General features: G+C 40.0%; 1 protein-coding gene across 3 annotated transcripts; it reads right to left on the minus strand.

Moving 5' to 3' along the window:
* Window positions 1–7,323: 7,323 nt before the first annotated feature.
* On the minus strand, window positions 7,324–21,870 carry mrtfbb (myocardin related transcription factor Bb). 3 transcript variants are annotated; one of them, XM_061026393.1, is made up of 13 exons: window positions 21,631–21,870; window positions 18,165–18,230; window positions 16,083–16,138; window positions 15,893–15,968; window positions 15,489–15,650; window positions 14,589–14,764; window positions 14,191–14,325; window positions 12,683–12,930; window positions 11,456–11,591; window positions 10,511–11,347; window positions 9,893–10,024; window positions 9,730–9,790; window positions 7,324–9,630 (listed from the first exon to the last, which is right to left on the minus strand). In XM_061026393.1, the coding sequence occupies exons 1-13, from the start codon at window positions 21,713–21,715 to the stop codon at window positions 9,191–9,193; spliced, it is 2,610 nt and encodes an 869-aa protein (XP_060882376.1). In that variant the 5' UTR covers window positions 21,716–21,870; the 3' UTR covers window positions 7,324–9,190. The 3 variants fall into 3 exon arrangements, with proteins under 3 accessions (XP_060882376.1, XP_060882374.1, XP_060882375.1); XM_061026391.1 differs by having other exon boundaries at window positions 21,616–21,870; XM_061026392.1 differs by having other exon boundaries at window positions 14,191–14,322; window positions 21,616–21,869.
* Window positions 21,871–24,415: the final 2,545 nt, after the last annotated feature.

A 24,415-nucleotide genomic window follows, 5' to 3' on the forward strand; every position in this document is an offset into this window, starting at 1 on the left:
GTGGAAAACTGAATCAGGGCAAGGGGTGTTTAGGTCTTTAAATGAATTAAACTAATTTGTTTCATCTCTCATATGTTTTGAAGCCAAGTACAACTACCATTTCAGCCATTTTTCTTAAATAGGCCAGCTCCTCTAACTTGCATTAAAATGCCTTGATTGATGTTATATCTGCTATACTAAAGCATTGCATACCAGGTATTTGAAAGGGAAAAAGGTTAAAGGTCAAAGATTCACTTCTCTATAACACACTGGGTCTCAAACTGTTTCTGTCATGACTCCCTTTGGAGGAGAAACCGTTCTTGTGCCCCCCCAGTCAAACAAAATAGTGACTATAGTGAGGTTAACTGAATGGTATTTAAATGGTTAATAGGCCCAATTCACTGTTTAATAGTTTACAGTACACCATCAGGAAAGGAGGATCTGGTGGTTTCCCCCAGAAATTTTCAACCACAAAATATTTATTTTTCTGCAATTTGATCAATTTTTATCTAACAGCTTTTCTGCACCACTTCATGATTGTGATCTTTTTCAGTGACAGCAGACACATGTTCACAGAATGATGAATGCATTGAATTAAATACTTTTAGTGACATGTGGATTGGAGAGTTGTAGTGTGAAGTGTTTCTGCACTATTCCAGCCTGCAAGATGTCTAATGTTATACAAGTTACCTATGTGTAGTTGATATGTAATTTAGTTTGGCATTTTTTGTTTTGTCTAATTTGTTAGAATGGCAAACCATATCTAATAAAATAAACATCCCAAATGTGATTCATTTCTGTGACACATGGCCCTGCCGTGAAGACATGATCTTTTTCATTTTTCTCTGTTCTTGTTTTAAATTAACAATCACAGGCATATAGAGACAGACAACCAGCCACACTCACATCTACAGATAATTTAGATTCACCATTTAACCTGACAAGCATGTCTTTGGATTTTGGAAGGAAGCCGGACTACCTGGATTGAACCCTGTCCAACGGAGACTCGAACCCAGGAACCATCTCGCTTGCCTGTGAGGCAAGAGTGCTAACCACAGCACCATTGGCAGCTAGACAATAACTAATAGTCCAAAATGTTTTTTTATACCAGACTGTAAGCATGTTCAATTCTGTTGTAAAAATGGCCATTTTTAATGGGGTGTGTATGTGATCTTGTTTCTTGGAGCCAACATCTAGCAGACACTCGACCAATAACAGTTTTTTTCACTTGTGCATTGGCTCCATTTTCTGCATGGGCCTACTTTGAGATGGAGGGTGCAGATCAGAGGCGGGTCTGTCACAGGTCACTAATCCTTGTCTTTTGATATCCGAGCACCTGCTTGAAACCTTTTTGAAAAACGGCAATTCCTTTTTGCTTGATGTGAGCTTTCCTTTCCACCACAATGTAGTATTTTTCAGAAAGTCCTGTAGCCTTCAGCTTCTTTTCTTTGAGCATATCGAGGCACACTCGTCTCTGGTTGGTTTCCTCAAGGACAAGATCCACTGCCACTCAGATGGTAAGATGATGGATTCTCTAGCAACAGCTTCAGTTTTCATTCGTGTTATGTTATACGGGGTCTGATTCTTAGAGGTAGAGTTTGACTTTCCAGCAATGTTCTGCCCCCTAACAATGATTCATCCACCCGAGAGTTAGGGGCTACAGTGCGGTAGTGACGTGCACCAGTGTTGTTTTTTGAAGCTGCAACATTTTAGTACGTACGCAGCATATTTGAGGCCCCTGGTCTTCTGCATGGTTCACGCTGACGCGGGCCAGGCTGCCCTACTCCAGCAGTTAGTCTGTGATGTTTACTGGATTGACCTGGTTAAATATAGAATACATAAATCAAATTAAAAGTTAAAATTGTAAAACAGTTAAAACATGTTATATTTATTATTACTTTCTTATGAATTTATATTTTCCAAATTCCACTTGAGTCAATATTAAGTTTTTCAATATTCTTTTTCATAATTAAATAGTTATTTTTATTATATTGGAGTGTTGGGACAACTATTCATCCCTAACAATTTAAAGTACAACTTGTATGCATTTTTGCCCTTCTCTGATGTGCAGGCCGATGCTCTGGTGTCTGATCAGCTTCAGTTGAAGTTGTAGTTGGTGATGAACGTTGTCCTTTCAACACAAACAACCTGTGTATTTTCTGTCTTTTCCTCCATGATTTTCTGACCTTCCTTTTCTCCCTGGCAGACAAATCGTTGATACATTTCAACTTTCCGTCTTCCCTTAATTTCTTATTTCTTTCTCTCTCCTTCCTTAAATATTCTTGGTATTTCACTGGTTCATCCCTTACTCTTTGAAATCTCTCAACCTTTCTGCTCCATTTGATATTGTTATGGCATTTTAGTATCCTGCATGTTGCTGTAAGCGAGCAGAACGCAGCATGGTAACATCTCGGACTTTTTCTTTTCTCTTCCATTCTCTGTCTTCCATGTCTTGGATCCTCTCCGCATGGACCTCATCCTACTTTGATGAATTTCAATTTATTTTGCTGCGGCAACATCTTAGTAGTCTCTTTCAGCTTAAATTTGGCGATGTCTGGTCTCATAATTGATAATTCTTCTTCTATTGTGCATAGCGCATCTTCTTCATGGCCCTAGGGTCTTCCAGCTTCATTTTCTTATTGTTTCTCCATCTCGTTCTTTTTATCCTGTAATTACTTGTTTCCCTGATGTTGAAGAATTTGGTTGTAAATTTGTTGCTTTCCAAAACTTCTGTATGTCCTCTATCTCCATGTTCTCCACAACTTGGTGGATCTCGTTCTTCATCATAGAGTCCAAACGTTTCTCCTATGATCCCTGCCTGGATCCTTTTTTTTTAATGGATCTGAGCCTCAAGTAATGGCTAGACACTGTGTCTCAAATCAACTTGTTGGCTTTCTTCTCCTCATCTGGCTTCAAGTGTTTGCCCGTCCACACAATGCACCGTCATGGGAAGCAATCTCCTCTTGGTTCAATGGCTTGATCTTGACAGTCAGTGTCCAACTCCATGATTTGTTGCTTCGTGTTTTTTGTAGATTTGATTTTATCTTCTTTTTCCTTCTGATAAGCCTTTCTCTTTTTCTTTGTAAGAACCTGGGAGAATGTGAGGATGCATCTCAGCAGATGGTAGAATGAATCACTCTTGTGAAGGAGATTTTAAAGGGTTCCTCACATGGTCTTTGGTTATAAATCATATTTGTAACATCATTTGGCCTCAGGACGATGTCAGCAAATCACATCAGCGTGTGAGCCATTACATCAGCACCATTCACCTGACCAACATGGATGGATGGATGGATGATCTACCTGCCGATCATCAACCTGATGCCCTGCTAATGCCTGCGGCTCGTTATGCCAGACAGTATGTAGGAAAACGTACACCACACACAGCAACTTCAGATGCTACTAGCTTAGAGACACAGCGCAGGGCTAAGCAGTTCACAAAACAATTTACACTTTACTAGTTTGTTCCTTTGTTAGTTTATTTACCTAAATGTGGTGTGCAGGGAATAGTTTTGCCATTCAGTGTGGTGTTTAGGTCCTGTCTCATGTTTTTTTTAATATGTATGGTAGTTTAGGGTAACATACAAATAATTTCAAAGCTGCAGTATGATATTGCTGTATTTTCCGTCTGGCAACACTGACTCCAAGTCACCCTGATCAGTGACCATGTAATCAAAAAGAGTCAAAATCTGTCTCAATGTTCTTAATCAAATGTTAATCATCAATAACATTTAATAAATATTTGAATTTTAAGTTAAGGAAAGGTGAATTCATGCACTGACCCTTGCCAACGGCTGTCCTTACAATGCACATAGACAAGGAATCATAAAGACCCGGGGGGCCCGGGGGGCCTGTAACTGTTTTCTACGCACTAAAAGGGGCCTGAAACTGGCGTACGCCAACATGCAACCCAGCTGCTCCAGGAAAATCCTCCTTCAACTCAGTGTTCCAATCCATTTTTATTTCACTCCATATTACAAAGGCCTTGTATTTTTAACCAGCCAAAATAATAAATAGTGTTTTCATTTCACATACACATATGTTACAGTACATTAAGGGATTAAGAGATAATGTTCTGTTAAATTGAATCACAGATTTTAGTCATGGATTAGATCATTTTATCAGATGAGAAAAAAAAAAAAAACAACACACCACCCCTGCTCCCCTCCGGAATCACCTCTGCATTATAACATTACAAACTCTAAACGAAACCCCTTCTGTTAATAATACATTTGCTTTCATCCACAAAAAATAAGCTTTTGTCTGTAAAGATAGGAACCATATTGCCCCTTGAAGCAAAGGCTTATCTATAACATTCATGAACTAAACAATATTGTAGCTTATGTTTCATTTTCTTGACTTGTCAAAGTATCCCATGCTTCTCTTGCAATGACCATGTGGCGTGAGGTAACATTCTCTGGGGGAGGAATGAGGGTTCAGGATATCCTCGAAGAGATAGCAGTGAAGATCATCCCCACACAGCAAGGGGAAAAAAAGGTTCACCCCACCCTGTGCATACATTTCACCTGGCAGTTTCAGGGTTTCATTCCCCTCTTGGATGATCCCTGAGTAGATAGTGTGGTCATACACCAAAGCACACCATTCCCCCACAACTTCTTGGCTGTGCCTCTGCACTTCTGCTATGCTGTGCCCTTTGTGGAATCATTTGTAGGACTGAAGATGAAGCACTTGGTCGTCTGACAATCACACTCAAGATTTCCTGTCGCAGAGCACATGTAGCTGACAATCTGGTACAGTATGTATTCAGGTGACAGAGAGTCCACCTGGTGAACTCTAATAGTGAATTGTACAGCTGGAAGGTCAGTGTGCTACCCACACCGTGTGTAGGGCCATAGCTGGCTTCAAAGTAGCTCCTAGTTCCTCTAGTAAACCCCCTCTCTAAAAATTACCATGCTGTTTGTTCTGTGAATATGGACCATCACTTAAAAAATGGATGGTTGTCATATGTGGGTATTGCTCTCTGGTTTCACCGATGATTGGCTCTAGGTGTTGCCATATGGCAGGTGGTCCCTTCAGTCTGGATGCTGAAACAGTTCAGAAGGAGGTAGGGGCAGATACCCTATCCACAAAGTATACCACTGTGTGCAAAGTGGCTTGTTGGTGTGATGCACCATCATTTTGCAGGAAGATTCAGCTTAAGGTCCCGTGAGAAAGCATACTCTCTAATATTGTAGGGATGGTGCCTGATACTGGTATGAAATGGCACATTTGTCTGCCAGCTTTTGTAGTATTTGAGGCTGTTCCAGGATGACTATGTTGTTCTTTGTCCACAGTGGTCCACTGAAGGTAGGAGATGCGGTTGGTGGCTCTGTAATGGTTTGTGAGTGCATAGGTATTATTGCCGCATTTATCAGATTCACTTATGGTGTGCAAGAACTGTAAATGTAAAAAGCAATCAAAATGAAACATCAATAATTAATTTTACTTTAAATAATATACTGTATTTTATGGGTGAACTAAAGGAGATACATCCCTGTTACTCTAATTAAAGTAACAGGCTTGCAAATCAGTGCTAATGCTCAAACTCTTCTCACTGGAAGATGCTAGCTGTACTAGCAGCTATGCTAGCTGGCAAAGGACAAACTTAGATATATAAAGAACATTTTTAATTTAATTAAACTGCCTTATTTTGATAAAAATTAGTAACAGGGTGTAGTTGGTTTCAGTGACACACTCAATTGAGGCTGAAAATATCAAAACATGAAAAATAGAAGAGAGCACTTACCCTTGGACGGACCATGGTGTAAGCATAACGCTTAAAGGTCTAACATGGGGTCTAACAGTGTGGGCTCAGCAGAGCGTAGCTGACGGACTCAGAGCGTAGAAGGAGCAAGGAGGAGCAGTACATGAAAACAGATACTTTTTTCGGACTTTAGCTATTGTGAACGTACAAAAGTAGGAACATAGATTAAATATACGAACCCCAAAAAGGGCATAATATGGGCTCTTTAAAGATGTAGTTTCTGCTGAATCATGTTAATTCCTGTTCTTACTCTTCTTCTGCATTACTAAAATTGTTACTGGTAACAGGGTTGCTTGCATGTTGTGGGACACAACTTTTAGGCATAATTACTTTAAAAAAATAATATATATATTATGGTAAAACAGGTTCAGCAATTACAAGAGACAATAACAACATCATGCCCCAAAAAGATTACAAACTTATTTTAACTGTTACATTTGTTTGAAAGCTGCTCATTAGGAGGGTTGGACAAGAGAAATCAGCCAATCAGGGGTCCTGGGTAGATATTTGTTTTTTAAAATAATGATTTAAAAGCACTTTCACCACAACTATCTTTACATTTTGCCCCAGGACTCATATCATTTGCACAACAACTATGAGTTTTAGGAGTATTATAAGTTTGATGGGTGGGACAGAAAATGTCCTCCAGTTCTTCAATGTTCCATTTAACGCAAATATGGGATGTTAACTTAGACTACAATGCAAAAATAATTAGAATTCTGTATTATTGTAATTAAAATATTTTATGATAAAATGTTAAGAGAGGGACGGGTAACAAATACTTATGTTTCAGTGTTCTGGGTAGTTACCACTCTTTTCCTTTCCACCTTAACCTGTCCGACATCAATGTGCCACCGATGTTGTTTTTCCTATAGTTTAAGTTATTGTTTTAAATTGAATATAAGAACAAGATACAGGACACTTTGTTGATTAACTAAATGTATTTAACATAGAATGTTCATGCATTTTATACATTTAATGGCACAGATTTGGTCTTATATTTATTATTTCCCTTTAATTTGTTTGTCTATTTTCTTTTTGAAGTATAAAATGTATTTATGTTATTACTGTGCCTTGTTAAAAAAAGGGGGTTTTGTATGTCAATGTCAAAATGTTTGTTAATGGTTTCTTTGTTTAACTTATTTCATTTAGAGTAAAAAAAAAAAAAGTCAAGCTGACTAATTAAAATACAAATAAATTTGATTAAAATTTAGTTTCTGCTGACACAAATTTCTGCCCATAAATTCAGTTTGTATTTAATGGAGCAAATGTTGAAGGAGACCTGTGTTGTCGTGACTCTCGCTGTGCTCTTCCTGTATGTAAATATGTTTTAGATGAGATCAGTACATGCAAAATGATCTTTTGCTAAATTAAAATAAACTAATATAAATATAACACAGTACCTTAAATATGTGAAATGATCAAAGTCATGCAAACATGCAGTTTATTATATCAAGGCTGACAGATTTTGTCAGATGTGTGTTAAACAAAACTAAAATAATCATGCCTTTTCCTGTGTTGTTGTAGTGACACCCACTAAAGTGTTATTCACTTAAGAGGATGGCCAGAGGTCAACTGTGTAGCCCCAAATAATCTCTTTATTTATAAAAAAAAAAAAAAAAAAGCAACATTTTTAAAGGTAATATTTGGCATAAAAACATGGCATACAAGTCAAGGTGATGTCACAATTAGTGACAGAGGATGGACCGAAATGTCATGAGTGTTATGTTTGTAAGGCATAGACAAAAATAGTAAAAAAAAAAAAAAACAGTATGGAATATCTGAAAGAAACAAGAGGAGGAAACTGAACCTGCTGCATCAAGGTGAAACAGAAGTAAAGTATTTGAAATAAAGGAAGAGTGGTGTTAGAATGGCCGTGCACAGATATGCCTGAGTTTAAGGGGGAAAGGAAAAGAGGAGAGAAAGTAATAGAATAAAAAGAGCTTAATAAATGGGCAACAATAGTTACATGTAAACGGTCTGAAATAGTCAAAGAATAATCAGTAAGTAAAAGTTAAGATAGACCTTTGCGTTTAGAGTTTGTATTTAAAGGCCACTGACCGAGTTAATCTTATCAGCAGGGAGGTTATTCCACTAGAAGTTGGCATTGATGCAAACAGCCTTGCAGTTTATTGACTACTTCTTCATCCTGGGGATAGACAGGAGCCCCGCATAATAACTCTGACTCCCTGAATCAAGCTTAGGTTTCTTCAGCTGGGTTTAACCATTGTTATCTTTAAAGGTAGAGAGATGAATGCCCATAGTAAGTGATAAATCAGCAATGTTCAGGATTGCAGGCACCAGAAACAGAAAAAAAGATCTTAAGAGACAACATATTCAATTCACCAAGGAGCAGATAAATAAAAAATAGTCCCTTTACCAAAAATCCAATTGAGATGTATTTAAGATTGTAATAAGTGCAGAGGAAAACTGCTGAATCTTCCCAGCAGATGGCACTGTAATACAAATCAACCGAAATGCATGACAGTTATTCCTCATAAAGAGATGAACACAAAGACATGGTTCATACTGATGGATGTCATTTTCTGTTTGTTGTTACATTGCACAAAGAGTATGGTCTGGTATGATAAGATATGGTTTAATGTTAAAGCTTTTAGAGCCAATCTGCTGATGTCCCAAGAAAAATGTCATGACTCTTCAGGAAACAGTCTTGTAGAGGAACAGTAAATTACTCGTTTAACTTGTTGCTGTATCCAAGCATTTGTTTTATAAAAACACGTGCAGTGCTTTTTGCACGGTGAACAGATCGATGCACATGGATCCATGAGTGAAGATATGGCTGATCTGCAGATGTGAGAGAAGTTCTGTCAGAAGCTGTTGAGAGATGACTCAATGTTTTCAGAGTAACATTCAGTGAATACTTTGTTTGGTCTGGGCTACTAATAGGGCACGGTTTGTGAGCCGTTGACACTTTGGTAACTGTGGCCTCAAGTCAGTTCTCATGCTCCCAATTCAGTTAGAATCCTGAATTCAAAATGTACATCCAAAGGAAACATAAAGCAATAATACTGTTGTAATCTGTTTTGATAGTGATGATCATTCAAAGACTGGCTGGACTAAAAACTAGCTCCCAGGTCCATGCATTGATATGTAGGTTTCCCCAGTCGTCCTTCCTTATCAACACAGGACATAGAATCATGTACAATCATTAAGATCAAATGACAAAGTAAAAACAATAACAAGAGGAGAGATAAGGAAGCATCACTTACGATTGACATTTAAATCTTAAGTTTAAAGCTGCTTCCTCCTTCATGTCAGACTCCCTGTACAATCAGAGATCTCAAAACCAGATAGCAAAACAGAGTCTTATTGTCCTCCAAAAGCTCCAATTTCCTAACAAAGGAAACAAAATCAGTCTCCCTGGTATAAAAAGTGTTTTTTTGGTATAAAGGGTCTGTTAGGTACTTGATTCCACCTTGACATGACTCAGTCCCAGTTCAAGTGCAGTTCATGTGAGTTCAGGAAGTCTGAAGAGAAGACGCCCACTGGCGCTGACATATCCAATGAGTTGACCCCGCCTCCTGCCACAGACATTGTGAGGTCCAGCCAATCCATATTGATCAAGCTGGTGCTTTCAATTAGGTCCACCTCCATGGCAACAGGAGGGGGTTGCAGCTCCTCCATTGTCTCCGGTGTTCGCGGCTCGATAGCGTGATAGTTGTCCAGGAGGGTCTCCAGCTTCGGGTTGGAAGCCAGGGCCGCCAAGCTGGTGGAGGGGCTGAGAGGTGACGTAGGCAGCTGGGCCACTTGCACTAGGGGTGGAGGGCGGGATGACACCGTGTTGATGGGAAGGGTGGTTACACAGGCTGTTACAGGGAGAGGCTTGTCCTGACTGGGAGGATCCTGTCTGATGAAAGGGGAGATCTCTGGAACAAGAAGTACAGAACATAAGGTGTGAGAGACACAAAAAATTAAAAAAATGTTTTTAACATCCCCCCAAAAGAAAAAGTTGCTTTATTTCTCACCACCACTCTCGATCAACACATCGAACAGGTCGTCCATCTGCTGGCTGGCTGCTGTGGGAGCCTGTGGAGACGTTAAAAAAAACAAACAACAGTCAGTTTGTTTGAGCAGGTAAAGAAACAATCTAAAGGATGTATTGCACCAAACAGTGTATTGAGGCGTCACCTGAATAGCTGTTAGCATGCTGCGTGTCTGTTTAACTGCATCCTCATAGCGGGGCGGGTCTTTACACTTCGACACATGGTTTGTTGATTTTGGCTGCTGCAAGGTCAAAGTAGGCTGGCTGAGAGAGGAAGACTTTTAAAGACGGAGAGACAACATCAAATTAAAAACAAGATCAATCATCATTCAAATGCCATGTACACTGTACATTTAAGAAGTAAAGCATTGTGGCTGTTGTTATTTCTGACTGGCTGTCAGCTCAGGGAAGGGACAGCAGAGGGCAGTATGGTCACCTTCACTCATCACCTCTACTACAGTAGTGATCTGAGTTTGAACAATCTTTCTACTGTAGTGATTTAAGAAGAATTCCCCTCTCTACTGAGGCCTTTTATTGCAGTGGCAACAAAAACATCCAGCTCATGATAGAAAGACACACCAGATGTGCAATTAGATATACCATCACGAACACTGCATCAAATGAAGGATGCGCAACATAATCTGAATTTACGGCATATAAATCAGCATATATGATTTCAGGTACTTACATGATCACAAAACAACTCAAGTTTGCATATTTTGAGTCGGACCAAAATTGCACGAGCTGATTGTGCATTTTCTCACCTTTGTCAGTGGATCAGTCTGAGTCCTGCATTGCTGTTGTAATGCTGCTGAGGCCTCTATTTTCTGTGGCATCTGTCCAGAGGGCTGGAGGAGGCCTGTGGCTGCGCTGCTGACAGTAGTGTGTAATGTGATGCTGTTGGCAGGAAACGATGCAGGCAGGAGGATCTCAGCTTCAGTCTGGACCGGCTGCAGGGTTTCAGTCTGGTGGTTGATAATGAGCTGCGTCTGAGAAGCTAAGTGGCTCTGATCTGCGGCCTCCTCCTGTTTGATCACGACTGGCAGACAGGGAGAATGGCAGCACCCTGAAGGGCTCCTGTTTTCTTCTTTGACCTGGAGGGGAGAGAGAGGGCTGAGCTGAGGTGGAGAATCTCCCTGCTGACTCCTCTTCTCCACCTCCAGCTGCATCTTCAGCTCCTCCACCAGCCTCTGCTCCTGCTCCAGCCGTCTCATCAGCTCCTCTATCTGACACTCCTTCTCGTGAAGACGTTTGTCCCTCTCAGAGTCTCTATTGAAGGTCTCAATGGGACTCTTATCTGGTGGCGCTCTTTGCGGGGAGTTCACACAAGCAGTGTGAGTTGGAGACGGACTCCCTGAAAGCTTTGTGGGGCTCTCTGCACTACTGCAGTCGTCTATGCCCAGATTGGACACCTTGGAGGTGATAGGGGACACAGGAGGGCTTAATTTTTCAGACTGGGAGGCTTCTGGTATTGTCTCAGTCATAGCCGCAGTCTGGATGTTTGAGATCTCCTGAAACGACTTTAGCCTCTCTATCAGATCTGTTTTTGTGCCTGAAACAGGCAACGACCTAAGTTTTAATTCCATTTTCAGCTCAGCAACCTGTCAAGAAAAGACACTATTACAAAAAAAAAAACTTTCCAAAGTGAAGCATGTTCTCCTCTGCAGCATGCATATAGTGACACACTGTGTGAGGCGGCAACAGGTCACCTTCATCTCGTCCAAATTAGATGGTAAATAATCCGGCCTGCGGTTCGTCTGAGTGTTCCAAGGCTGCACAGGGGTCGACGCAGTGTTTGCGCTCACGACAACTGAGGAACAGCTGGTTTGTGCTTCAGTTGTTGCTCTGTTGTAACAAAACGGGAGGAAAAAGGGAGTTCAGATTAAAGAGGAGATCTGCAGTTTAGAGGGGACTATTATTCATTCTTCATTGGCAAAAGCTTCTGTGCAGGAAGCCGTGGGCAGCGAACTGTTAAATATCCGAGACAAACAGCAGCTGCGGTTTTAAAAAGTTATTACTCTAGCTAAAGCCAAGAATTAACTTTATTTATTTTTGGCAAAAAATAAAATATTGTTACTATAAAATTATGCAACTACTATTCTTGAAGTCCCTTTCAGAACTAATCAGTGTCTGTTTAATGGCCAAGTATGTGAACATACAGCTCTTAATGTACTTACAGAGTTAGACATAAATCCAATTTATAGAGACAAAACCGAATAAAAGCTGAACAAGTCAAAAAATAATGAGCAGAAGAGCTTATGTGCACTAGAGGAAGTTTCAGAAATAGGTATATGTATAAATATAAGGACTGTCAGCATTAAGTAGTTAATCCTAATGAATTAAGTTCTGAAATGAATGCATTTATATTTGTAAATCATCAAAAATCCATTCAGTCAGTGATGAAAGAACGATATTGCTGCATCTTTGAATGTCTCATTTCACATCTCAGCTGGCGAGTCAAATGTATCATCACCTTATGACATCATACATTTCACTTTTTTTTTTTTTACCTTTTTGCTGTTTTCATTTAGTTTTTGATCTGTAATGAGTTCCTTTTTCCCTCGTTAAGTTAATGTTGTAACCTTCAATCTCTCAGAAGGTCCTTACTTTATTTCAAAATAAGAGCATGGTTGAACTAACGGTATGTAAAGTACTCTAAGCTTCAAAATAAAAGCCTAACATTTTTTTTATTATTCTATTTTTAAATGCAAAATAATGGAATTTAAATGTGTTTAACAGTGATTCAAAATTTAAATTTAGCGTTTAATCCCGATTAAATATTTGAATGATTTGACAGCCCTAATATAAATACACATAAAAAGGAAAAGACTGATCACTACTGAACGCAGCACAAAGTCATCAGCCTATACACATACTGTAGATCTGGTTTTCTGTCTGTGTAAAAGGTGTGTTTTTGTTGCTAAATGGAGCCATACTTAGGTGTGGCAGGAAGGACAGTCTGATAGTTGTACTGCTGCTGTTGCTGGCTTAAGATCTGGAGCTGCAGAAACTGCTGCTGCTGCTGCAAAAGGCGGGCATAAGCTGAGTCCATCGGCACTTCATTGAGCTCCTGCTTCTGGTCGGGGGGAATGTACTGATGGTATTTTAACTTTTTCACCCGTGGCTTGGACTCTTTGCTCCTTTTACTGCGGCTTCTCTCGCTGGGCAGCTTTGGAAGGCTTTGCTGCAGAACACAACACAGAAAAAGGGGGAATGTAAAACCAGACGAGACCATCTGGGGGATATTTGAGCCTTGTGTTTGATCACAGTCCAGTGTATCAGAGAGTACAGTCAGCATTGCCAGTACCAACAAATCTGAGTTGGAACGGTAACCGGGTCTTGATAGATAGACGCATTAAGGTGGAGCACTGATCTGACACCTGATGATAACTGCAGGGTGAGGAAACAGGTAGTGGAAATAGGAGCCTTATTGTTTTAACACCTGCAGTTACAGGATACACATGAATACAGCTTGGCATAAGAGCTGCGGGTTCTAGCTGAAACTGGAAACCAAAGCTCAGTGAAGCGAGCACACACACCCTCCAATTTGTCAAACTCATTCGTCTTTTCCTTTTCCAAGGAAGGGAGGGTTCATCTTATTCCCAGAGGAAACGTGAAATATGATGACAGCGCAAGTTATTTCTTCAACCCACTCTGTTGATTTTTGACATACATTGTACTCGGCCTGAAGAAGAAAAGCCAGCGTTTCATTTCACCAAAAAAAACTGTCTGGCACAGATTCAAATCAAAGGTTGTAGGGAAATGACAGGGAATGGTTTTGTTCTCTGTGTTGCGTCTGACTGTGGTGAATTGTCCTTAAATGATGTCACAAATCACAGTCTCTGTGACTGCTGATATTTCATGCTGAGCACACTTCCAAGGGAAGCAACATAGTAAGGCAGTCAAAGAATCAGAGAGACAGAGAGCTCCGCACTAGAGATTAATATCTTCTACCTTGGTTATAAACTACGGTGGCTGGGAAGTGCAAAGGAAAATTACAAAGTGTGAAACACTTTTACAAATTTGAGACAAATTAGCATTTTGAAAAACATTTTTTACACTTTACATAACAAAATTACAAAACCAAAACACTTTTGCAAATTATACAACAATCTTACAAGATGTGAAACACTTTCACAAGCGCTGAGACAAGTGGCAGAACACCAGTGACCAAACAAATTTACAAATGACAGATTCTTGACGGAAAGTGAATGCACCAAATGCAGGAAGTGACGTGGAAGTGATTGAGTCATTTTGTTTGTTTTGGCGGAATTTTCTTTTTTTCAAATGTGTTTCACACTTTGTAATTTTGCTTTGCACTTCCCAGCCACCGTAATAAACTATTAGAAAGTAAAAAAAAAAAAGATAAATAGTTAAATAATCTCACTGCCTTCATTAAATGTAAAAATTTGAAGCTTTAAAAAAACAAACATCTGGAGCTCACCTTCACAAGAATGGGCCCTGGTGTGGTAGAAGGGGCACTAGTGTTTATTGGCTGAGGTGAGGATACTGCTTTCTCATTGGTGGAGACGGGGTTGACTACATCTGATCGTGACGGTGAGTTAGGTGGTACGGCCTGCTCGACAAAAACAGAGACAGGGAAAGAATCCACATGATCCGGTCAGTGAGAACAGTGAAGCCGCTTTGCCTGTTTAGCATCATCCCATGCAAGAGCAGATAAGCACCTGAACTGACTTAATACAACTAAAAACAGGTGCATAAACCCCGAAGGATTAAAAGAATGTGAACAAAATGTTCAACAGTGTACAGCATATTTAATGAATTAGATGTAGATTGTGTGTTAAGTTCATTTTATGAATGTATAATGGTTCATTGGTTTACCTGCGTGCGAGAGTTTAACTGAGATGAATAAGAAGTGGCGTTGGTTGCCTCAGACTCCCTTGGTGAGGTGGAGGTGGAGCGGGGAGACTGCTGGCTGTCAGGCTGTTTGGGTGATAAGGCGTCGCTGCTTTCCTCATCAAAGTTGTAAATATCTGGCTGCTTTTTTGTCTCACCACCTGTGGGACAAAAGAAAAGCATTAGTCCAGCTTATCATTAACTTAGTGATTTGTTAAAACTGTTGGAATAAAAGCAGTATAAATATTGGAAAACTGTTGGATTTTCTTGTTTCGAACTGAAGCTTTTCATTTCTGATCATTTAGACACAGTGAATGTCGCCAATGCATATATGATATAGTGTTAATAAAAACAAATGCATACATGGCAAGATATAACATGACTTCAGAGTCTACTGTCATACCTATGAGTCTGTAACGCTGTGCTTTGAAACAATGAGTCTCTAAGCTAAATGCTAACATTTGCATGCTAACAATGACAAGGCTACCTGATGTTAAGCAGATATAATGTTTACCAAGTCCTCAATTTTAATGTAGCTTGTTTGCTTACTGCAATCGTTTTTTTTATTTGTTTTGTTTTGCTCTGGTGATGGATAATCAGATGTTTTGATATTTCACGTACAACTAAAAATATAATCTACATGGTGGTGCTATAGAGAAAGGCTTGATTTATTTATTTTTAACACAAGTGGATTTACATTAACAGGGACTTGACAGTGTCCCTGATATGCTGCAATGCTGGCTGGAGTTGCTTTTCTGACTGTAATGGTGAACCGTTGATCGTAAATACTGCATGAAAGTGAGCTAAAAAAGAAAAAAGAAAAGAAAGATGAAGGGCTTGGGTCTCCCACTATAAGGATATAGAAGGGTTAATAAGCATGTATACCATTGATGACCTCTTCCACTGCCGAGTCAACGGGCAGGATGTTCTTCTCCACCAGTTCCATGGCTCCGGGCCGCTGTGCGATCTTCTCATTGAGATCATCGGCCAGTCTTACCCTCTTCAGCTTCATCTGCGTGGCCTGCAGGGAGGGTTGGGCCTGTGTCTCTGATAAATACACAGAGGATCATTACTAGCTGTGATCCAGTCAGCATCAGTCAGCCTCTGAACAGCTTTGTCAGAGTGACTCACTGCCGCCTCTGCTGGACCTCGCAGACTTATGTCAACCTCAGACATTTATCTGGCTCCGACTTTGTTAAACACATTCAAACAGGAAATAAGGATGATTAGATGAATGAGCACTTTATTCATGTCTCTAATCTAGGGAGAACACACAGGAGGATGACTACCTTGTAGGATGTGCATTCGAACCAGCTGAGAGCGCTCAGGTCTGCTGCAGAGTTTGTGCTTTAAGAAGTTCCCAGTCTGAAAAATAAATCAATGACAGTTGAAAAAAAAAAAAAAAAAAAGAATTGGGGGGGATTATCTGGTCGGGCCAACTAATTTACTGCATTATGACAATGATATCTGAAGTCTTACCCTGGCTCTCTCCAGGCTGCGGATCTGTTCATGAAAGGCAGCAGGAGATTTCAGAGCTGTGAAGAGGAGAATCAACAAAAAACTGTATCATGTGTGGAATAATATGAACTACTTAATAATGTAAACACTGGTTGTGGTGCCAACTAGTTTCTTTAAAAGAACAAGGCTACATTCCTGTAGATAATGAACACAGCTGGATGTTTATACGATGTAATGAACTTCATCTTGATGTCCTCTTGGTATTTAAACAAGTTTAATATCTTTGTCATGAAGAATTCAAATGGCTTATAACATATTCTTAAGTAATAAATGTAGTGAACTATTAAAGAGGTCAGGGGAGGGGCGCTGGGAGTCTAGTGGTTATGTCGCATTCCCCACGTAGAGAGGTTTCAGTCCTCGTTTCGGCGGCCTTCGGTTCAAATCCGACTTTCTGCGTGTCATCCCCCACTCTCTCCACCCAACATTTCCTGTCTCTCTTCAGTTGTCGCATCCAATAAAGGCTCAAACGGCAGAACAAATATCTTTAAAAAAAGGGGTCAGGGGGTTAAAAGATCATAAAAAGTCCACATAAAAATGTCTTCTTTACATCATTTATGCAAACGAGACAAACTTAAACTAAGCTATTCTGGAGAGCAGTGTTATTCATTTTGCACATCGTGCTTCATCATGTCTTTGCCTTTGTAGTTCTGTGTGAGTTTAACATTATTGAGCAGGAGTCATCCAGGAAGTGCCAGCTTGACCGACTCAAGCAGAGAGATTGTTCAGAGCAGATTTACTTGGATCTTGCAGAATAAACTCACTCAGCTTTATAGAGGGTCTGGCTCACCGACCAGTCACCTCTGCTATGACGAGCACTGTTTGGTTTAAGGACACACACACAGGCGCTGCAGTATGACAAAACATTCCTGCTCATCACCTAAACCTCACTGCATACCTCGCATAAGCCTGAAAGTGTGGGAGTAGCAGGCCACAGACAGGGGAGGACTGACCTCCTGTGAAGGGCTCAGTCACTGACTCATGGGCTGGTGTGAAGCCAAAGAGCGGCAGCAGGAGGCGTCTCAGGGGAGCACAGGGCAAGAAGAAGGAGCTCTGTCGCTTTCTTTTGTCTACCTTTCCAGATACCAGCGTGATGCTGTCTCAGATTAAGACCATCTTTTATGTGATGGAAGCAGGGAGACTGAGTCTGTTCCACTTCTGTCACATCAAAGGATGGACGCTTTAAATGGAGGAGCTGCTGATTGTCTCTCTGCTATGAAAGTGAAAATCACAGTGCTTGATGTTTTATCTGTGTTCAATCTTATAATCATTTTATTACGTTCACTGGTCTCAATTTAAGACTGTACTTGACAATTTTTCTTTGACATGATAAGCACTTGTCACACACTGTTATTTTGCCAATTAAACAATTCTATGGAATTAAACTACCCAGATTAAGCAGCTTGATAAACAACAAAATACCAGTTATAATCTTTTAACTTTCAATGGACGAGGATAATCTTAAATATGAATTAAACAGATGAATTTTGATCACCATGAATACAAGTAAAACAGTATTCATTTGTGCATGTTTCTCTGAATAAGTGCACAGTCACAAAGAACAAGATACCACAAAATGAAGTGTGTGTGTGTGTGTGTGTGTGTGTGTGTGTGTGTGTGTGTGTGTGTGTGTGTGTGTGTGTGTGTGTGTGTGAGACTGACTGGTTGATTTGTATTTTGCTGTTGCCATCATCTGCACAGGGACAACAGATGGAAATTAGCTAGCTAGCTAAATCTGGTACAAAGCATCTCTTCTCTTCTGAGACTAATGTTGTTTTTTGTACACTGTCCCTGATTCAAATAAACGATTAAAAAAAACAAAAAACAAAAACCAAAGATGCTCTCAATTAGCCATTAAGCAGAAGATGTGCTAAGTTAAAGCTACATGTCAGTCTTTTTTGAGAGTGAGAGATCATGTAAGACTAAGAAAAGTGAAAAGCAATGCATAGGGCTAATATAGGAGTTTCTCTCCTGTTAACCGTTCTTATTTATGTGGGTACTGACAACTCTTTGATTGTTTTATAACAGTAGGCGGTGAATACTCACGCGGCATGATGCCCTGCTCCACAAGCTGCTCCCGGCTCCTCCTCTGCTGCAGACAGAGCTGGAGGACTGCGAGAGGGTAGAAGAGACACAGAGGTCAGAGTTCGCCTTAATACCAGTCAAAGCCAAGTCCAACGAGTCAACGGTGAACCAACATGCCTGCCTTTTAACAAAACAGAGCACTTATTATTCTACAATCAATACGCTACCTCAAGGGCTCTACAGTAAACCCTGACCACCACCACAGACATCCTATTCACTTCCCAGTCCAGTTCTAACTCGGTGCCACAAGTTTTACAGCATTTACAATAAACAGAGCTTTGTAACTGGCTGGATAGCTCCCAATGAGAGTCAATATCTCTCAGCATGGGATGCAATTACAGAGGAAAAAGATCAAAAACGATCACATTAAAGAGGAAGTAACATCAGAACTGCTGGCAGGAAACTTTAGGTGGCAAAAGCAATGGGTGTCTGATTCTCGACTAAAGCGTTCTGTTAAACATTTAAAGTTCCTTGAAGGAGTTTTTGAATAGTTATGAAACAGACTCAAAATGATACTGATGCCTCTTTCAGAGCTGCAAATGCAAACAAGACCGTCAGTTACCGAATTGATTATTTCTATAAAGTTTTTTTTCGAATGCCTGAAATGCTGCTGAAGGGTAGGTGACAGATGAGGCAATCAGCAGAACGCTGCAGCCTTTGGAGGTTTTTCCACAGCAAAAGATTCACAGAGCGTGATATATCAGACTGTTGAGAGAAAGCAGGAATTTTTTTTTTTTTTTGTTGCTGTTGTCAGAAAACACTTTTTATACATGTACAGAAGAAGATTGGCAAAAGGTATTTGGCACCACTTTCTTTTCCACAGGGGGTGCCAAAATCAACACAAAATGTCAATTCCTCTGGAGCTTTAAAATCTTTCTTGAAGTGTAAACAAATGTAAAGAAATGAGGATCCTCCCACTTTTGAATATCTCCTGCAAGTACTACATGCATACATTCTTGGACGATCGCTGTCTTTTGTTTCCCATCAACATCAACTGCAGGAAGATCTCAGTTTAAACGTGTACAAACAAGCGAGCGTGGACGTGTTATTTTTGTAGGATTACATCGATATGAGCATAAATAGTCTTAAGAGAGGAGTGTCACGTGTGAGGCACATTAGGCTCACATTGTCACCACTGTTGTAAAACAAGTCGCCTTAGCTAGACTTACTAAATGGCTCAGGGGAAACAGCTACTCCCACTCACACACACAAACACACAACGCAGACCTGCTGGACTCTCCTGGGAAAGGCACTGCGTCTGAACAGGCCTCTGTGACTCACTACAGCAAAAATAAACTGGGCAGCTGTGAGAACAAGGCCTGGGAACCATGAAGTTTGGGGGTAGTTAAGGGGGTGGGATCTTCCGTCGTATGAAGAGACGGGGGGACGTTCATGGGCTTCCACTGGTTGGTAAAGGGAACGCAGAGTGACAAGTGCCGAGGCAAAGGGGTGGGAGGCCGTGTCCACTCTCAGAGCAGCCAGAACACAGTGTGCCTGCTCTGCCTGCTGTGATTCCTATTAGAAACCCATGCCAAAGCGAGGGGTGGGGGGGGGCAGCCTGAGAGAGATCGTACCAGGAGATTGTAAAAAATGGGCATTACTTTCCCTCAATATTTGTATCCACTGTGACTTGGAAAAAAATGCAATAGCCAAGATAATTGAGTGGCTATAGCTGCAAATCAATTTCTGCCTTCCCTGGTTTACTTTGAGCACCAGTTTCAGGGGGTCAACCTCATGCCTGCGGGGTCTCCCTCACTTTATGTCATCAAGTGCTCACCCTGAACCCTGGCTAACCTTCCCATGATGCAAACTACTGGCTCTGCTCTCCTGCTCACCAGCAAAGCGTAAACAGAGGTTGTGCAGAGAGAGAGGGAGTGAGAGAGAGAGAGAGAGGGAAAAAGAGAGAGAGAGGGCTTGGCTGACGTCCCTGCCCACTGATGTAATCTCTAATCTCAGACCCATGTTGTTCTCAGCAAATCATCCCAGGAGGTCTCCCATCAGATTCTTTTTATTAGTCTCCTTTTCTCTCTCGCTTTTTTTTGTTTTTGTTTGGAAAGCTGTTTGGTGTGGCTACAGATTCTCGTTGCCCTGACAAAGCCGAAATAAGTTTAGGAACAGACTAATGCTTGAAGATGTTGACTTAACTGTTATAAACATCACGTACTCCAAACAAAATCAGATTTTTACCAAAAAGGAGACCCCTACAAGAAAAGAGAGACTAAAGAGTATGTGGGTTGTATAAATTATTTCACAATAGGGTCATTTATACACTTATCGTTGTACAGTATAAGTCTCAAAATTGCACTATCCAAAAAAGTGAAACTGAATTCAGTTTGATTGACTTTAATACTGCAAGATACTGGAACGTTGAACTAACTTATAATTGAAAAGGTCTAAAGACAATTGAAAAATGTGTATATGTTGTCATCGTGAGGCAGAGGGGCAAACAGTGAGTATAAAACAGTTTTAACACATTCTTTAAAAGACTTATTACTCCCTGCTACCTAAAACACTAACCCTATTATTGTTGTTGATTATTATCTGATGACTGACGATAGAGGGCCCATTGAAGGTAAAAAAGCTCATATGGGTAGTCAGAATCACTAGTCACCCCCCCACCCCCCCCCAATACAAGTAGGGCCTGAGTTAGAACCAGATTTCAAGTGATGAGAAAACACATGAGGTAGCTTCCCCATGAGTGGGTGTGTCCTCCCACTCTGTGCTGGCAAATGTGAACATGGCTGCTTTAAAAGTTATATTTAGTCAGGTTATAAATATTGACTTAATGACATACTAGATCATTACAGTGTTACACATTCTGCATGACGGTCCTAAAGGACATGAATGGACACACTACTTATCCAATAAAATACCTTTGAATGTTACTTTGCATCTTCTTAAAATAACAAGTAATAACGATAGGATGCATTCAGTTTATCTCGACATGTAAGTGTTACACTTTGGTGGTTATACCTTCACACTTAAGAATAACATCTTCATCTTCTCGTGTCATTCTTTAACTAGCAGCATGGTGTTAATAGAGTATCATTCAAAAACAGCTACAGTCTGTACTAGTAAAAGGTTTGGTCTCATACAATAACATATTGTAAGCATTGTAAACCGATGAGTAATATATCTGTTAGCTCTCCCTCGCAGATGCTTTTGACAGCTTCTCTGAAGCAAGTTTAATTTACGATATATTAGAAAACAATAGTTTCTCCTGTCAAGTTGATGCTTTGTCATGAATCATTGTGATGAGCTTTACTGTTGCCCTGTCATTTCCTGTATCTACGTCACTACAAAACCCCCCATGCCACTGCGGCCAGCATCAGGAAAAGTTTGACAAAACTTAACAAAGATAATCAAACAAGACAAAATGTATACAGCATTAGACAACACAAAATTAAAGCACCTGATTTGAATTTACCCCTGTAGATGGAAGGGGTCTCCACATCAAGGCAGGCCATAGAGGACAGAGGTGTTTTGCTGGGCAGCCAGGTCTGGAGTCCCATGGAGTGATGAGGCCAGAGGAGAACGGAGGAGTCGGGGGCGAGTAAAGACCCAGCTCTGAGTGAACGTCAGCTGGCTCTCAAGGGCTGCAAACAGTCCCTCCTCTTCTCTCTGGCTGTGTGCTTGCCTAAGCAGAGAAAGTGTATGTGTGTGTGTGTGTGTGTGTGCTCAGTCAATATCAGGAGGAGGGAACACGGCGCTGCTCATGTTAACCCTCGCTAGGTCAGAGGACTCATCATACTATACAACTCAATACCCACAGGAGCTGTTGACATTTTTCCCCAGCAGGGGACCAAATCCTTGACTGGTTAGCAATATAAAGTTGATCAAAACAAGCTGTGGGGAATTCTCCATGAGAAACAGTTCCAGGGTCTTTTTTTTTTTTTACAGAATTTTTGTAGCACTAAATAACAAAGACAAGCACAAACACAGTGCGTCCCTAGGGACATAAAGGCTTATCTTGAAAAAACATTTTTTTCACGATTAGTTCCAAGTTTTTTTTTTTTAACATCTTTTTAAATGATTTATATGTTGTTTTTCATTATAGAAACATTCATTTTAACAACCAATGGCAGTTTGATCTTGGTTCACAACAACTGTGTAGGCCGAATTAGATTTAAAACAAATGCGATCAGAAAACATCAGAGTAAACAAAAGATGTTTGTGATGAATCAAAAAGAGGCGACAAAGGGGGAAAGCTGTGCTCTCGATTAATACTGATCACTGGTGGGATTCAGAAATATTCACGTCAAACAGCATAGAAACCACAAGGCTGATAAAGTGAATAGGACTGGTAAAATCAGGCACAATCAGGCACACTGCTGGGATTGAACAATGTCCAGCCAGACTGTAAAAATACAGGAGAGTAGCTGGTGTGTATAGAATGTGGAGAAAAAAAAATTTCCCCATGTCACAGCGTTTGTGAAAGAAAAAAAAAAACATCTTAATTCCTTTCACATTTGGTAAGAGTTGGACACAGATGCAAACGACAGATTTTATGAATGTCTTATACACCTGTTTGGTCCCACTATCACAACCTTAAATTAGCTGTTTCTCATCTTTTTACGAGTCTGATCGGCTGGCTTAAACCACGAGGAAGCTTTGATCCATTCCAGATGTGTTTTAGTCTGAAAAATAACATATTGAAGAAAATCATCTCAAGTTTAATAGAAAATCTAATGTTTGAAAGTCATCAACTGTTCAGCGTGTACATTAAATCCTCTGCACTGACTGTTATTATGAACAGTTTAATCTTAGTGATTATCACCCTCATTACAGTGTTACACTCATGTGCTTCCTGGCCAGATGTTTCTCGTTCTCTGTTCACTTCATGATTACTCGAAGAAGAAAGTGAAAACATACGAGTTCACAGTCACTAAGTAGTGTTTAATTCATGATGCATGTTTGTGCTGAAGTTCCATCCTTTCACAACAAATTACATTGTCTGAAATGTCTCAACAAGAACAAGATGTTTTTTGTGTTTTTTTTACACCTGTTGTTCTGTTCACTATGTTCTGACTACACTATTGGATTACATATTTCTAGTTTCTTTTGTGTCAGCACTGGGCCGTTAAAACCATTAAACTGTAGGCCTATCTCAACTGATGTGATGATGAAAGTGATGATAATAAAAAAAAAGGTACAACTTTTTAAAGAAGAAATGATGCCACTAATGACTAGAGATGCACCAATCTGAATCCCATACACACGTATGTTCCGATACCGATTACTGATTCTGATATTTTTTTGACCATAATTAGTATTGTTATCAATGTTGTTGGTATCATGTTTAAGGCTACACAACTCTGTAGTAAACCTTGCATAGCTTTTCTTACTGAACCAGGAAAAATAAAAACTACATAAAAATGATTCAATGAAATGAACTTAATCTTCGTGCTGGAGAATGTTGAAAGCGCCCAACGATCTTTCTTGAAAGGTGATGGTGATCCGCGCAGTCAGTCCAATATGGGATATTTAAATTACTTCAATATCAGACCTGTTAACGATATTAGATCAGATCTGTCCCATCTCTACTAATTCCCTCATTAATTCTGAAGAAAACCACACTTTTCTTTCTCACATATAGTTTAAAGCTCCTTTTTCTTCAGTACACTAAACTGATATAAAACGATTATAGCTAATCCTGCATCATGAAGCTATCATTGTCAAAAAGAATTCACTTCTATAAATACTTGTAACATTGATTCAAGGGCAAAAACATTTTAATGTTGTAATATGGAAAGATTGTGTTCCTGATAATAATACATGATGTTCTCAAGCAGAAACTTTGATTTCACTTACTGTGATTATGCTGGCTTCCAAAAGCAACTCTGATCTAATTCCTGACTTCACTCCATGCACCAACAAGTCATTGAAAGAGAGTTTGTTTTCTCAGAGCAGACTTGCTCTTAAATGGTCAACATACTGTACAGAGTTACCAAACTCTCATGGTTTGGTCACTGGTTTCGGCCCCGCTTTAGCTCTTCTCACCAATCTTGGTAGGGCTTGGATCTTCAGGTCCCTCGGTGACATCAGTGAAACCAGATCTGAGCTTCTACAGGGAGAGAAGAAATATATAATATTATTACAACAGCATTTATTGTTTGTGTATCTTTAGTTTGTGTCTGATATGGGAGTTTATTGAAGATAGAAACACAGATATGAATACTCCATATGAAATAATGTATGGGAATATAGAGATA

This window comes from Labrus mixtus, chromosome 20, assembly GCF_963584025.1.
Source record: "Labrus mixtus chromosome 20, fLabMix1.1, whole genome shotgun sequence".
NCBI classification, from domain to species: Eukaryota; Metazoa; Chordata; class Actinopteri; order Labriformes; family Labridae; genus Labrus; species Labrus mixtus.